Source organism: Raphanus sativus, chromosome 3, assembly GCF_000801105.2.
Source record: "Raphanus sativus cultivar WK10039 chromosome 3, ASM80110v3, whole genome shotgun sequence".
NCBI lineage: Eukaryota > Viridiplantae > Streptophyta > Magnoliopsida > Brassicales > Brassicaceae > Raphanus > Raphanus sativus.
This window is the reverse complement of record NC_079513.1, coordinates 5,981,754-5,997,740: the sequence shown is the minus strand read 5'-3', so window position 1 is coordinate 5,997,740 and position 15,987 is coordinate 5,981,754. Positions and strand designations below refer to the sequence as shown.

The 15,987-nt window shown below is 35.9% G+C and overlaps 2 protein-coding genes across 2 annotated transcripts; both read right to left on the bottom strand.

Moving 5' to 3' along the window:
* Nucleotides 1–1,374: 1,374 nt before the first annotated feature.
* Nucleotides 1,375–4,590, bottom strand: LOC108844143 (pyridoxine/pyridoxamine 5'-phosphate oxidase 1, chloroplastic). Its single transcript, XM_018617361.2, has 13 exons — nucleotides 4,269–4,590; nucleotides 4,156–4,194; nucleotides 3,917–4,084; nucleotides 3,728–3,833; nucleotides 3,499–3,656; nucleotides 3,167–3,409; nucleotides 2,873–2,961; nucleotides 2,618–2,668; nucleotides 2,423–2,513; nucleotides 2,209–2,313; nucleotides 2,063–2,133; nucleotides 1,883–1,978; nucleotides 1,375–1,680 (listed from the first exon to the last, which is right to left on the bottom strand). Exons 1-13 carry the CDS (start codon nucleotides 4,560–4,562, stop codon nucleotides 1,620–1,622), a joined length of 1,572 nt encoding a protein of 523 aa, XP_018472863.2. The 5' UTR covers nucleotides 4,563–4,590; the 3' UTR covers nucleotides 1,375–1,619.
* Nucleotides 4,591–7,586: 2,996 nt separating this feature from the next.
* LOC108847544 (uncharacterized protein At5g49945-like) lies at nucleotides 7,587–11,643 on the bottom strand. The gene is made up of 3 exons (XM_018620810.2): nucleotides 10,506–11,643; nucleotides 8,132–8,335; nucleotides 7,587–8,037 (listed from the first exon to the last, which is right to left on the bottom strand). Exons 1-3 carry the CDS (start codon nucleotides 11,478–11,480, stop codon nucleotides 7,807–7,809), a joined length of 1,410 nt encoding a protein of 469 aa, XP_018476312.1. The 5' UTR covers nucleotides 11,481–11,643; the 3' UTR covers nucleotides 7,587–7,806.
* Nucleotides 11,644–15,987: the final 4,344 nt, after the last annotated feature.

Here is a 15,987-nt window from a genome sequence, read left to right as displayed (position 1 = left end):
CAAAATTTACCCGCTTGACCCGCTAAGAACACTGAAGTCTAGATTAAAGAATTAAAACATCAATATAGAAACTATGAGAGAGAGAGATACAGAGAAGCCAAACTATAAATTTATGGGCCTTTGTGACATGAGAGCAGAGATTGAGAATAAATAAACCACATTGTTGAGTGCTAACGCCTAAAGGCCCTAAACCGGAAAACACTTTATTTTTGTGACAAATATGGAAATAAAGTCATTACAATATATATAAAGATCTTATTCTCACTGTGTAGTGGTTGATATAAAACCATTTGTACAATATTAGTATATCCCAAAATAAGATATTAGTATATCCCAAATAATATTTGATTGCGATCCATTTGTAAAATAAAAAATATATTCCTTCTTCCAACAAACTTAGAAAATCTTTTAAAGAATCTTAAAAGGAACCTACTCACGTAATATATGTTTAGATCTTTGAATTACATTAGATTTAATAATTTCAAAAATAAAATGTCAAACCTATAATTTGGCTATTATGTAGGCCAGCTATGCAAAACTAACTGAGACTAAAAAACATACTAAACTTAATATTTACTTAATAAATTCATTTCAAATTGATTACTACAACCTTGTATTTTTCTTGAAACAACTACAACCATGCATATTGTTTTAAATTAGGTTTTGGACTTTTATATTAAAAAAATAATAAGTTAATTTATTTGAAATATGCTAAATTAATTTAATATAAATAAAAAGTTTAGAAATTTCATTAAATGCATACTAAATGTTTTTAATCTATATATACTAAATGTTGATTTGTATTTATTAACAATATATATAAAATCTTTAAAAATATAAATAATAGATAATTATATATAAAATAATCCTAATATAGACTTAAAAAATATATACCATAAATTTTAAAACAACATATTTAGAAACTAAAATAAACAAGATTTTATTAGTATAGAAATGAAAAAAATCCGTCTATGCGCGCGGATTAATCTCTAGTATATGATAAAATAAGAGAACACATGTGATAATCAGGAATCAAAGAGAGAGCTTTTTTTTTGTTGATCAAAGAGAAAGCTAAACATCAAATCTAAGGATACATGGCCACACATGTGTGCCGTCTACTTATAACTATTAATATGTGAAAACGGAAAATATATCATGAAGCCTAATACAAAATATAATTTCGATACTGTGCAGAATTGGATAAAAAGAAATTCTAAGTACATAGAGCAATCAATTCCTAAATTCCAAACACAAAAACGAACAATAAAATCTGAAGTTTTTCTCTGAAATACATACTCTGAAGTCAAATACATACTCTGCAGTCTAGATTAAAGAATTTAAACATCAAAGAAAGTATGACATGACAGAGAGAGATACAGAGAAGCAAAACTATAAATTTATGAGCCTTTGATGACATGAGAGCAGAGATTGAGGATAAATAAACCACATTGTTGAGTGCTAACGCCTAAACCGGAAAACACTTTATTTTTGTGACAAATATGGAAATTAAGTCATTACAATGCTATATATATATATAAAGATCTTATTCTCACTGTGTAGTGGTTGATATCAAACCAAAACAGCCATCATCTTCTTCACCGGGACGAAGTGACTAGAAGTCATGGGGCCAATCTACGAATTATCCACACAGGATTCCCTTCTTGTAGAGAATACTGCAGCCTGCGAAACACGACAATCATATATTAGCAAGCGTTTCTGCGTTTCTAAGCCCTAATTAAGAGATCATTTTCCTCTTCATGCTCTTCTTCCATTTCAAGCTATCTCTAGAAACATGTCCTTGGGACCTAGACAGACACCTGATTGGTCCCCACGAAACTACAATCTACCGAAACCTGATTTATGAATAAATGATAAGAGGTACCTGTCATGCAAACGAGATGGCTGTCCCTGCCAAAACTCGAAAAGGTTTGGTTTAAGTCTGAATCCTCCCCAGTTTTTAGGCTTTGGTATCACACTTCTGCAAGCAAGAAGACATAAGTCATCAACATCAAATAAAAATTAAATATTTTTTTTTTCAAGAATTGAAAGATTTGTAACTCACCCATCTGAATATTTTTTTGTTAGTTCTTCATACTTTTCGTATAGAACATGCCTGCCAGGTACTACAGAACTCTGATACAAACCAAAAGTATAAACATGAGAGTCCAAAACAAATTCCTAACACCATATTAACGGCTCATAAGGCACCTGCTTGCTAACAATAGCTCCAATCTGACTTCCTCTAGGACGACTATGATAGTAATTCTCAGATTCTTCCTCAGATATTCTCTCTACTGGTCCTTCAATTCTTACCTGGTTTGTTATATTGAGACCGGATATTAGTACTGCTAATACATATTTAGTAACCAAGTTATTAACTCTTAGCAGAACTAAATGGTTAAAGGAAGATGAAAACACACACCTGCCTATTCATGTCTTCCCAGTAAAAAAGAAGTGCTGCAAAAGGGTTTTCTGATAGATCAGAACCCTTTTTGCTTTCGTAGTTTGTGAACCTGCATTTTACAATTTCAAGCAATTAACAACATCAGGTTGAACGAAACAATGTTCATATCCCAAACTCTCAAAGGATAAAAGGGAGAGGATATGTACTACTAACCAGACAAATCCATTCTCATCAAATCCTTTTAGTAAAACCATTCTTGAAGATCTGCAGCAGAATCAGGCTCATTAAATTAGATATTGAGAAAGAAAATTAAGCAGGTAAATTTTGTGTTCAACGCAAATTATTGCAATTCTAACACACATGGTTTGGTTTAAGTCTTGCATATGCAGATAAAAAAGATTTGGAACATGGTTCATCCACATATCGTTCCATGGAGTGAAGTCTATTAGAACATCAAAGTATACTTACGGTTTCCTGTCCTTGTTTGTCGTAGACAAAGCCATAGCATTTGTTTCTCTCAATCCAGCAGCAACTGCTTCATCAAACCATTTACGGAACTGTAAAAAAAAAACAAAATGAATTGTTTTAGCAACAAAAAAAAAGGGGGTCTCTCATCTCTAATGAGAAAGCACAATAACTAAGCAGCAAGTGAGTGAGTAATTTGAAAAGCCATTAAAACTGGAAAAAAAAAATAGTGAAAGAGTAGTATAACATTAGATAACAAGATGACTTGGGAGCAATATAAGTTTCAGCTCATTTTACCTGTAAAATAGGATCACTCTCAACCTGGTCCTCAAGCAATTCAGGAGAGACATAGTTAACTCTCATAGCAGATATGTCAACTTTTGGAGGTTTACCAATTCTAACACACATGGATGTCCCAGGGTAACTAGGAAGCTGGAGCTTGTATTTTTCTGCAACAGAAGGTGGTACAAATCTCCCACCTAAAAAGTGATGAGGGCCACAGAAGCTCTTTGCACATAACTTTGGAGCAGTCAAAGATACCTAGCAAGAATTGAACGATTCAATTAATTAATAAAACTAGTTTTCCATAATGTATAATGGTAACGGATGATTCAAAGAAAGGCATATACCAACATATCAGGCTTAATGCCTCCTCCACCTTCATGGTCTCCTTCTTCAACGTGCCAACCAGAGGGAATGTCTACAGAGACAACGACTGGGCGTTTCTGGAGGGTCTGCAAGGACAGCAATCTCTGGATGATGTCATCAAAAGGAGGCCTTGGAGCACCTACAAGTACAAAATGGTGACTTCAAAAACAAGAACCTACGTTGTGATTTCAATAAAATGAGAATAGATACCGTGAAATGAAAACCCGAAGATTGCATCAATAATAACATCAAAGTCCTTTGACAAGTCTTCAGGCAGATCATCAACGGAGACGAAAGGAACTGATAGTGACTCCAACTACAAAAGACAAGTCATGCAGGAAATGAGCTAATCATTATTAAAAGAAAAGAAAAAAAAAAGGCAGTGGTGTGGTGGGGAACCTGAGTGACGAGACCGGTATAAAGTGATTTGGGTGTAGGTTTGGGGTAACAGATAGAGGGTTTATAACCAAAATGGTGAAGATGCCTGGCTGCTACTAGACCATCACCACCGTTGTTTCCAGGACCACAGATTGCTAGAACACGACTGTATTCACTTGCTTTATAAACCTGTAAAAAACATCTTACAGACTTCAAAACCAAGAATTGAAATTTGTAAATGATTATTGGGATTAAATTACCTCAGCAACTGAAGTAGCGACGCTAAGACCAGCCAGTTCCTGCAAGAAGGATCAGAAAAATCGATCAGCCGGGTAAAACCAAAGCGGAAGGAGAAGGAAAGGGGGAGACGGACCATGAGCTGATCAACGGAGAAGCCAAGAGGACCCATCAAGGTCTCATCAATCTCGGCGGCTTCTCGTTGTGAAAGGTAAGATACTGATGATGTTGAGTCCTGCATGTTTGGAGTGGATTTGGTGGAGAAAGTTCGTAGTAGACGAAATCGATGGGTGGGTAAAGGAAGAAGAGAGGAGAGAGAGTATCGGTGTTGTTCGTAGGAGAGAAGTGGTTTGGGAGAGATTGGGAGTGGTGATTGGAGAAGGAGGAAGGAGAATGTCATTGTTCTGACTCTACGCATTACAGACCTCATTTATCCTCCAACATTCTGACCCAATTTCCAAATTAAGCCGCTTTAGATCGGTTATCCATTTCAGTGTGTATATGGTCCCTCGGTGTCGGGACTGGACATTGGTTTAAATGGTTCGGTTCGGTTTCGGGTTTACATATTTGATTCTCAGAAATATTGCCAAACACAAAAAAGTTTTAGATACTTCCAATTTTGTTCGGTGCCAGGTTAAAATTTTTACTGTCGAACTGGACCAAGTTTTCTAAGCTAAAATTATCCGCTAATTATTATTTTGGAAAGATGTTTAGCCGATTTTTTATTTGCTGATTTGATTTAATTTCAGGCAAAAAATATATGAGTGTATTGATGAGTCAAATATTATGATGATGACTCTTGCTGAATGCTGATTTGGCTGATGAGTGATGACATAGTAGGGGGTAGACATAGATCGGATAATACCAAAATTTTCAGTATTTATAATTTGCTTTGTACAGATATCTGATTTTCTGATTTGTTTTGTTTCAAAAAATTATGTATATCATGTTTTCAAATATCCAGAAAATTTATAAATATTTACGGATACTTTATCTACTTTGTACAATACATGTAAAATCTACACATTATTATACAAATTTGTTTTTTCTTAAAATAAACTTTACATAATATAAAGGAAAAATTGCCAAAACATAATAAAAATTCAGCATGGTTGTCTCTATAGTATATAAAACCATCATTTAGTTGTCTTTTTAGTATAATTTTTTCATAATCTCAAAAATAACCCTTAATTAATCTAATTAAACACATTAAACTAATAGATTTTTTTTAAAAAAATCAACTAAAAACGTTTTTAAAAAGAGAAAATAAAAATAAAACTTTTAAAAAAGTTTTTAATAAAAATAATTTCGTAAATTTTATAAAATAAAAATAATTTACAAATTGTTTTAATAAAAAACATTAAATTAAGTTTATAAAAAACGTTTTACAAATTTTTATTTGATAAAAAGTTTAATACTTTTTGATAAAACTTTAATAAAATAAAATTTGTAAACTTTATAAAATAAAAATAAAAATAAAACTTTTCAAAAAGTTTTTAATAAAAACTTTAAACAAACTTTATACAAAATATTTTACAAAGTTTTATTTTTTAAAAATTTTAAAACGTTTGTAAACTTTTTTAATTTTATCAAACTTTTTAATAAAAATAAAACTTTTTAATTTTTTTTAATAAAAGTAAACTTTGTAAACTTTATAAAAATAAAAAATAAAACTTTAACAAAAAACAATTTAGTAAAAAATTTAAATAAACTTTATAAAAACGTGTACAAAGTCTTTTCTTATAAAAAGCTTAAAACATTTGTAAATTTTTTAGTTTTATTATACTTAAAAAATAAAATAAGAGTTTGTGAAAATCACAAGACAAACTATAGAAATATCATAGATTTATGAAGAAAAAAATGCAAAATCATTTTTTCACAAGTAAAATCGACCATAACATGTTTTAGGAAGTTAGAATATTTTTAGGAGATTTTTAAAATATTTTCTTAACATAAATTTCATTAATTTTAGGCGTTTTTAAAAAATTTTGACAAGTAAAATCGAAAATAATACGTTTTAGGAAGTTAGAATATTTTTAGGAGAATTTTAGAATATTTCCTTAACTGAAACTTTCATTAATTTTCGCAAAAATCAGGTACTCTATCCATAGAAGGCGCCTTCTAAAAGTTTAGAAGATTGACAAAAATCCAGAACACGCTCTCTACTTTTAGTAGACGGAAGAGTACATTTTAGAAAACACATTCCGCGAAATTTAGAATACTTAATAAAAGTAGAAGATGCTTCCGGACGGAAATTAGATAGCTTTAGGATTAGTAGAATACGAATTCCACTCTTTTAGAAAATTAGTAAATAGTAGAATGTACGTTCTAAAAATAGTAGATGAACGTGTTTATTTTTAGAAATCGTTTTCTACTATACTATTTTCCGTAGAAGGTACATTCTACCTTTAGTAGAACATATATTCAAATTCTTATTTATCAACTTTTTTGAAAAAAATATCAGCATGTGTATATAGGTGTTTTATTAATTTTTTATATTTTTAATATATTTTTTGATTCACAAAAGTATTTATTTCATTAGTTTTGAGAAATACAAAGGACAAAAATGAGAAAAAATTGGACAAAAAAAGATTTATACCAAAAGAGACAATACCCTTGTTTTTTTGTTCTCTATTGGCAATTTTCCTTTATATAAAAGATAAGGTAAAAATTAATGAAACTATGTATTTTGTGATCTTTTAAAATTAATAAATGTTTCTTATAAAACAAATATTTAGAAACTGTAGTTTTCTTTAAAGTTTTATTTTATTTTATTTTGATAGTATATTTTATAAGCAATTTTGTAAATAAAATTAATAAAATTATATGTAAAAATAATAATTGTAGTAAGATTATACATTTTAAACTCTATATTTAGTCATAAATATACATCAATCTGTATATAGATCGGATATCCGTCTCTAAATTTTTAGTATTTATAATTTTCTTCACTTTTAATGGATATTGATTTTTAATATTTGCTTTGCTTCGGAGACTTACGGATATCCGGATTTTTCGGATCGAATCGAAATAAATAACGGATCGAATCAAATTTGACGGATAAAATGCTCATTGAATTAATTATAATGAATAATGTATGAAATCAATATTGAAGTAATTATAATGAATAATTAAGTGATTTATTTAAATTTAATGAATTATTTTGTATGTGTCATATTTGCATGTACTATAATATAAAATTTTATTTGTTATTTTTTTATAATACCTTTATTGTATATTTTATAGTTATTGTAAGAGATTTATGTTTTTAGTTAATGTTCATTAGACATAAAAACTATTATATAAAATACAAAATTTTTAAAGTTCGGTATAAAGTTTTAATTTTGGAGAGAAACACCTCAACTTTTATATTTGAAATTTTGTCAAACCTTAAAATAAGGTGGCTTTTTGGAGATGCTAGTCCTCTTATTCTCTAAATTTTCGACAGATACACGATACAAGGCTGGGATAAGCCATTTGCCATTAATACTCTACAAAGCTCTCGCATGGCCACATCAACATCAAAAAACTCCAACATCATTCAAAAATGGTATTTTAATGGATAAGAGAATGAAAAGCAAAAGAAAACTACCCAGCAAAACACGTGATAATGTTAGATATGCTTTTTAAAGTTTAAGGAGTGGTCTTAGCGAAACAAAAGTTGAACTAACAGCTTAGTGACCACGGCTCATCTTAATTTTGGGCATTGCCTTTTTCACCTGCCTTGCTCTTTCTTTAACCTCTTTCTTCCTAATCACTTCTGCGCTCAGCTTTGCTTCCGCTTCCTCCATCAGTTTCTTCCTCTCTGCTTTCTTCTTCTGCAGTGCCTCTTGTCTCGCGTTTTGAAGTTCCTTGTAGGCTTCCTCCGCTGCCTTTTGCCTACCGGTCTCGGTTTTGTTCCGTGCCTTCATTGAATATGAGAAACATATACTACACTCAGCCTCGCAATGCATTTTAACTCCGGACCAGGAGGCTATAAATAATATGTTTTCCCCTTACCTGGGAACTGAGTCTGTACCGTCCTACTAAGTCGATGTAGTATGGAATTAGCGCCACTAGCCGGACGATATCATCCATGTGTTTAGCATCTGGTAAGGAAAACTTGAAAAGCATCATCTTCCTGTGTTTGCCAGGGTGTTGGTCAGAGATATGCATCGACATGAAATTCTTCCCATACTTCTCCATAGCCTTGTCACCAAAAACCTACAGAGTTCCATTGCATGCCCGTAGGTGTTTGGTTAGTGCAGCAAATATATGTTATAAATCATACATAAAGTAAAGTTCACTTTGTGTTAAATTGAAGTACAATTCAATTTGTGTTAAATTGAAGTACAGTTCAATTTGTGTTAAAATTGAAGTACAGTTCAATTTGTGTTAAATTGAGGTACAGTTCATAATGAAGGTGATTGCGTTCCTTATTTTGTCTCGATACTGCTACACAAAGAGATAGAGCCATGGGATAAACTACATTACTGAATTACTAAGGTCATGATGCTTAGTGACACTAAACCTTCCCTCCGACTTATGTTACACTCACCTCACTAGGCTAGGCAAGCAACAAGGCCTATTCAAGTCCCTCGGCCTGGGCATTTTACCCGGACCCGAAGACCCGACCCGAAACCGACCCGAAAAAACCCGGTCCGGGTAGGAACCGACCCGATCAAATTACCCTATCGGGTCTTGTTGTAGAGGACCCGCGGGTCTTGAACCCGACCCGACCCGAACCCGAAACTCGACGGATATCCGAATTAATAATGTAAATTAAATAAAATGAATCGATAAAGAGTCGAAGACAGATTATTTGTCTATAGAGCAAGGAGGTTAGCCACTAGGAGACAACCAATTATTGTTTTATCTCACATAATTTAGTATATATACACATTTTAATATAATAAAAACACAAATTTTAAATAAAATTTCAAATATTTTCAGATATATTAATATTTTCAGATGTTTTTTGTATTTTTACGTATTTTTTAGGTCGAACCCGAACCGAACCCGACCCAGAACCGAACCCGACCCAGAACCGAATCGAAAAATTCTAATTACCCGAATGGGTCTAACTATCTAAGACCCGATCCGACCCGGATCCGGTACAACCCGAACCGACCGGAACCGAAAATTTGAAATTACCCTATCGGGTCCTAAACTCCTAGACCCGAAAAACCCGGATCCGAAAGGACCCGACCCAAACCCGACCCGACGACCCGAATGCCCAGGCCTACAAGTCGCTCCAAATCAGACTAAAATAAAAGATGAGCCAAATTGTGACTACTAGTTCTCAATTGGCCTAGGAACTGATTCTTGCTAACTAAAACACAAGCAAATACACAGATATGGTTTATACTGTAGAATCTGAGAAAGAGAGGGAACAACACTGTACTCAAAACAAATTGTTAAGGTGAATACACACACTTTTATTGTCACTCCCCTGTACTCAAAAACCCGGGATACAATCACACTAAAGATGTTGAAACAACACCGCCACAATAAGCGTTTGGAGTACATGGGTGATACATAGCGTTTTCTTCAAGAAATGAGCTACATTGCAGGTCCCAATTTTTACTTATTTGATTTCAGGTGTAGTGTCTCACTGATCCCTCGTAAGTTAATTGTACTCTTGTGTAGGATCTGTTGTACGTAGTAGTAATTGACAAACACGAGATCTGCGGGTCATTCCATGTTAATTTAAACAAATGGAATGACCTACAGATCTCGTATTTGTCAATTACTAGTACTACATACAACAGATCCTACACAAGAGTACAATTAGACTATGAGGGATCAGTGAGACACTACACCTGGAATCAAAGAAGCAAAAATTGGGACCTGCATTGGAGCTCATTTCTTGAAGAGTGCGATCTGTATCACCCATGTACTCGAACGCTTGTTGTCGCCCGGCGTTGTTTCATTACTTGTGTGATTGTATCCTAGGTTCTGAGAACAGTGACGTGAACGTGGGAAGAAAACTGTGTGTATTCAAATAGGAACTGATTGTATAGAGATGCACAATAAGCAAAACAAAATTTATGTTAAATTGAATTTAAGGTTTATACTGAAGGTGATTGCTTTCCCTATTTTACCACATATATAGATACAAATAGAGATCGAGCCATGGACCAAACTCCATCACTTAATTGTTAAGGACAAAATGCTTAGTGGGTATACTATACCTTCCTTCCAACTTTTGTTACACCAACCTCACATGGACAAGCAACAAAGCCTATTCAAGTAACTCCCAATCAGAAATGAGTCAAACTGGTAAACTCCTTCCTATGGCTTAAGAAGTGATTCTTGCAAACTAAAACACCAGCAAATACACATATATGGTTCTACTGTAAAATCTGAGAAAGATAGAAAGAACATTTCTCACCTGATCAAGCACAGTGTCTGTGATCAAATCCCCAGCAACTTCCTTGGATTCAGAGATGACATTCAACTCCTCCGAAACCCACTTCCTCCCGGCGGGAGGAGACACAATCCCGGCGAATCTCTGAAGATCCTTCACCTCCTTTTGCATAGTCTTTGCGGCCTTCTTCTTAGCCATCGCAAACACGACATGATCCATAGCCTCTTCGTTCATGTAAACCTCGACGGTGATCTCGTCTTTACAAGGCACCACCAAGTTAAAAACCCTGGAGATGAGATCGTGCCTGCTCTTGAGCTCCATGGTGGCAAGCAACCCATGGCAGTACCTGCGCCCGCTCGCGTAGAATTTGAACACGTTCAAGGCTTCTTTAAGCAGCAACGGGGACTCAACCCCATCGCCGACTCCCAGCAAGCTGAAATTCTTGTGGAAGATCGTGTCCTTGGATGCGAATTTGGCGGCCCAAGCTAGAGCGAGGCTCTCGTTCTCGCGTTTACCGACGATATAGTTGATTCCGAGAGCGATTAAGAAACAGACGCAACCGATCTCGATTGCGTACGACTTCTTCTTCTTCTCGCTCGGAGCAGTGGTGTCTTGAGGTGTCTCTGGATCTACCGTCTCTGTGGCGTTTTCTGGAGTCGGTGGAGAGTCAATCGCCTCTATCTCCTCCACTGGTAGGCCTTCGAACTCGTCTTCGTCCCAGAAATCGAAGGGCGTGGTGGAGGAGGGATCTGAGTACTGAGGAGGCTCGGGGTGTGATTGATCGGAGGTAGAGTCGTGGGAAGATGGTTGTGGATCGGGGAGTGACTGGGTGATAGTAGGCGGGGGGAGAGAGTGGTGAAGATCAGAGGAGTCGTCGGAAACGTCGTCGTCTTCGGAAGCATCAAATCCTTCGAATTGAGAAGCTGAGAGAAGATGGTGGTGAAGGGAAATGAGGTACAAAATGAGAAGGAAGCAGGTGGAGAAAGATCTTCGGTTCATTGTGTTGTGGAGGAAATTAAGTAAGATCTAGCAATCCAACATTTTCCGGTGCTCAAATGCTCTAAATGAATAAAATAATTTTATAGGGAACTTGTATAGGCAGCATATTTTATTTTTTTCGCCCGGAACTGGGTTATGGCTCTTGGATATCACTGGGTTTCAAGATGTGTGGTTTTTTTTTAAGGGGTGGGTTGTTTTATCGGTTGATTCAGTTCTAATTTTTTTTCAACTGAAGTGAACTATATTAGTTTAGTTTGGATCAGTTTTGGTTCGGTTTGTATTTTGATTCGGTTTAATTGAATTTTTTTAGCTTAATTATTTTAAAGAAAATCTTTCAAAAAATACCATTTTTATCTAGTACTAGATTAATATCCGACAAAAATTTATAATTTGTTTAGTTAATATTTTGTTTAATTTTGATGATGTAATTTACTAAGAGTCTATGATAAAATATCTGTAATTGCTTAGAACTTTTCGGAAACTCAAATAGAATATAATTAAAATAATCAAAGTTTTACCAAAGAAAAAAAACTATATAAAAGAGAAATATACTAAATTTTTTTGTATATATATTTTAATTTTACTGATATGTTCAAAGTTTCTATTTAAGAAAATAGTGATCTAAATATATATATTTGTAACTTGATATACAACTATTTTAGATAGAATAGACAAACTTGAAATATTTTAGAACTGCTGTAAAATTGTTCTCTTTTTGTATATTTAAAAATTCACTTTTTATTTATTAATATAAAATCTATTCTTATATTTTAAAGTTGTTATTTATTTGTTATATGTAGTTTATATCTAAATTTAACAGTTTAAAAGGTAAAGATTGATAAAAAGAAACACGTATTATTATTTTTTCTGTAGCACAGAATTGTTTTTTGAAAGATAATGGTTTCTTCTCTCTTGATTATAATTGTGTTGTGAATTTGTGTAGAGAGTTTTCATACTGTTTTTGAATGCGAAGATTTTAACATGGCAAGCCAAATTCAGTACTAAAAAGCTACCGAAAATTTTAAAAGCTTCTTTTTGTGATTTGTATAGAGTATACATTCTTGTCCAACACATTTAGCTGACTAATCTAAATAAATATCTTGTGTCGAGCTTTTAGACTGCAAACATTTCCTCTGTACTTCAAGTGAAATGTACAAGACCATACTTGTGATGGTCTGAAGATGAGAACTGAACATCCCGCTGGATGAGACTAACCATCGAAACAAAAGATCTAACGTTGGAAAGCGTGGCTTGTGCTTTGTGATATCGAATAGAGTTATGCCAAAAGCCTCCTTAATGTTAATATCAATCAATTTCACAGACATGACTCATGAGCATATAAACAAACTCCAAAGTAACATTCTCGGGATTGCCAAGTTAAAAGCCATGTGTCCCTTCATTGTTTCTATAGTTCAAATATCTCCGGAGGACTTCGAGGCGGCGGATGTTATAGGAAAGTTCATGATCTCAGTGTTTTCAAGCCTCTCAAACATTAGAGTCTAGAAACATGAGATTCATCAGGGTGTCACATCATTAGTTTCTGTTGGTTATAGTCAAGTCTTAGGATATCGGTTTAGATTGGTTAAGTCTGTATCAATTAGATTAGACCGGTTATCTCTCTCGGTAGATTGGTTAATGCGGATTGTGCATTGATTAAGGTTAACCGGCTTGGTTTATTAAAAGTCGATTATTCTTAGGGTATAAATATCGATCTTGAGCTGATTAAGAGTTTGTTAGATCAGTTACACGATCCGATATAGAACGAGAGAGAGATACGGCGAGGTTGTACAAGACGGTGGCTCGGCTTGTGAGTGCATCCGTTGATTCTAGTTGATTGCTGGTTCAATCCCAGCTCCGGTGAGATATAGCGGCCTTGCCTCGTTAACGGCAAGGTGCGGTGAACACCGGGTAAACACTTCGCTGTGTGCTCCGTAGATAGTTACAGAAGATCGAACAAGAAGACGGTGTAGTTTTCACAAATTGGTATCAGAGCCTGGCTGAGGGGATCGAAGAATAGAGAGCATCCGGTGGTGCGAATCTGCAATCGGAAGATTCATCGAGGTGAAGGCGATTCTTGCGATGGCGAAGCACAAGATGAAGATGGAGATCTCAATCACGATGTTCGATGGGACCGGTGACTTCGGGATTTGGAAGAAGCGTATGCTGGCTAACCTGAGCGTCCAAGGATTGAAAGACGTTCTGCTACCACAGTCACAAGCTCTAGTGACGACGAAGACAGATGATGACGACGATGAAGACTCGAAGAAAAAGAAGCAAGATCTTGAAGATGCAGCTAGATTGGAGCGAGACGAGAAGGCGCTCAACATAATCTTTATGAGCGTAGGAGACCATGTTCTGAGGAAGCTGGACAAGTGCAACACCGCATTGGAGGCCTGGGAGTTACTAGACAAACTCTACATGGCAAAGACGTTGCCAAACCGGGTTCATGCTCAACTCAAGGTCTACTCGTTTCGGATGCAAGACTCGAAGACTATCGATCAAAACGTGGATGATTTCTTGAAGCTTGTCAACGACCTGAATAACCTCAGCATAGAGATCCCAGAGGAAGTTCAAGCAATTCTACTACTTAATGCTTTGCCAAGCAGGTATGACTCTCTCAAAGAAACCTTGAAATATAGCAGAGAGGCCATTAGAGTAGATGAGATTGCTAGTGCAGCTAGGTCTAAAGAACTGGAGTATAAGGACTCATCTACTGCTAGGTTGACTGGGGAAGGAAACTATGTTAGAGGTAGGTCGGATAGTAGGAATCGAAATGTTTTTGGTGCAGGTAAACAACAGTACAGGTCAAGATCAAAAAGCAAAGACGGCAAGAGGTTGTGCTGGATTTGCGGCAAAGAGGGGCACTTCAAGAAGCAGTGCTACAAGTGGTTAGAAAGGAACAAAGATCAGAAAGGTGGCCAAGATCGCGGAGAAGCTTCTTTAGCCAAAGATGATGCGAATGATCTGGTTGGGCTCGTGGTTACAGAAGCGAACTCAATAGAGGCTGATATGGAGGAGTGGATACTTGACACGGGATGCACCTTTCACATGACTCCCAGGAGAGATGTCTTCATTGATCTACAAGTGGGTACTCAGGGCAGAGTAAGGATGGCTAACAACTCGGTAGCAGAAGTCAAAGGGATTGGCTCAGTCAGATTTCAGAACCAAGATGGAACGACTTTCCTTCTGAGTGAAGTGAGGTATATGCCAGATATCTCGAGGAACCTAATATCAATGGGAACCTTAGAAGAGAAGGGATGCGAGTTCAAAGCGGCAAATGGAGTGCTCAAAGTTATAAAGGGGTGCACCGTTTTCATGAAGGGGAATAGAAGACAATCAATTTACATCCTGCAAGCCAAAGCTAGGAGCATCTTACAGACAGTTGGAGAAACGAGCTCAGTTGCAAGGTCGGATCAAACCCTTGATGATACTCAGTTGTGGCATAGTAGATTGGGCCACCTCGGTCAACAAGGGATGCAGGTTCTCCACAAGAAAGGTCTGTTTGGCAAAGCTAAGTTGGAAGAGTTGAAGTTTTGTGAAGCTTGCGTTATTGGTAAAACTCATAGAGTTAGCTTCACTAGTGGGAAGCACGTCTCGAAGGAGAAGTTGGATTACGTGCACTCGGATCTCTGGGGCTCGCCGAATGTTCCCCCGAGTCTCAGCAGAAGCAGATACTTCATCTCATTTACAGACGACTATTCAAGGAAGGTCTGGCTGTACTTCCTGAAGTTTAAGGATGAAGCCTTTCAAAGTTTTGTGGCTTGGAAGAACATGGTAGAGACACAAAGTGAAAGGAAGGTCAAGAAACTCAGAACTGACAATGGCTTGGAGTTCTGCAACCGTGAGTTTGATTCCTTTTGCAAGGACCATGGTATTGTGAGGCACAGAACCTGTACGTACACGCCTCAACAGAACGGTATTGCAGAGAGACTCAACAGGACAATCATGAACAAGGTCCGCAGTATGTTGAGTGAGAGTGGTTTGGAACTGAAGTTTTGGGCAGAGGCAGCAGCTACAGCGGTTTTCTTGATTAACAGATCACCTTCGTCGGCAATAGAGTTCAGGATCCCTGAAGAGATGTGGACCTCTCATGCTCCAGACCTGAGTAACTTAAAACGGTTTGGTTGCGTGGTGTATGTCCACTCAACAGAAGGCAAGCTTATGCCTCGAGCTAAGAAGGGGATCTTTACAGGTTACCCCGAAGGTGTTAAAGGATTCAAAGTATGGATAATTGAGGAGCAGAAGATAGTCATCAGTCGTAATGTCGTTTTTCGAGAAGAGGCAGTATACAAAGAGATCAAGGACCAAGGCAATGACAAAGAGAGTAGTGTGAGCGACAAGTCTGCAGCTAGTCTGAAGCTTCTAAGTATGGGAGAAGATTCAGAGATCTTAGATCAAGGAGGAGCTACAACCAGCGAGAGTCAGGGTCAGGGAGAGTCAGAAGAGCAACAGACGTCAGAGGTTGAGGATTATCAACTGGCTAGAGACCGAGTCAGAAGAGTCATCA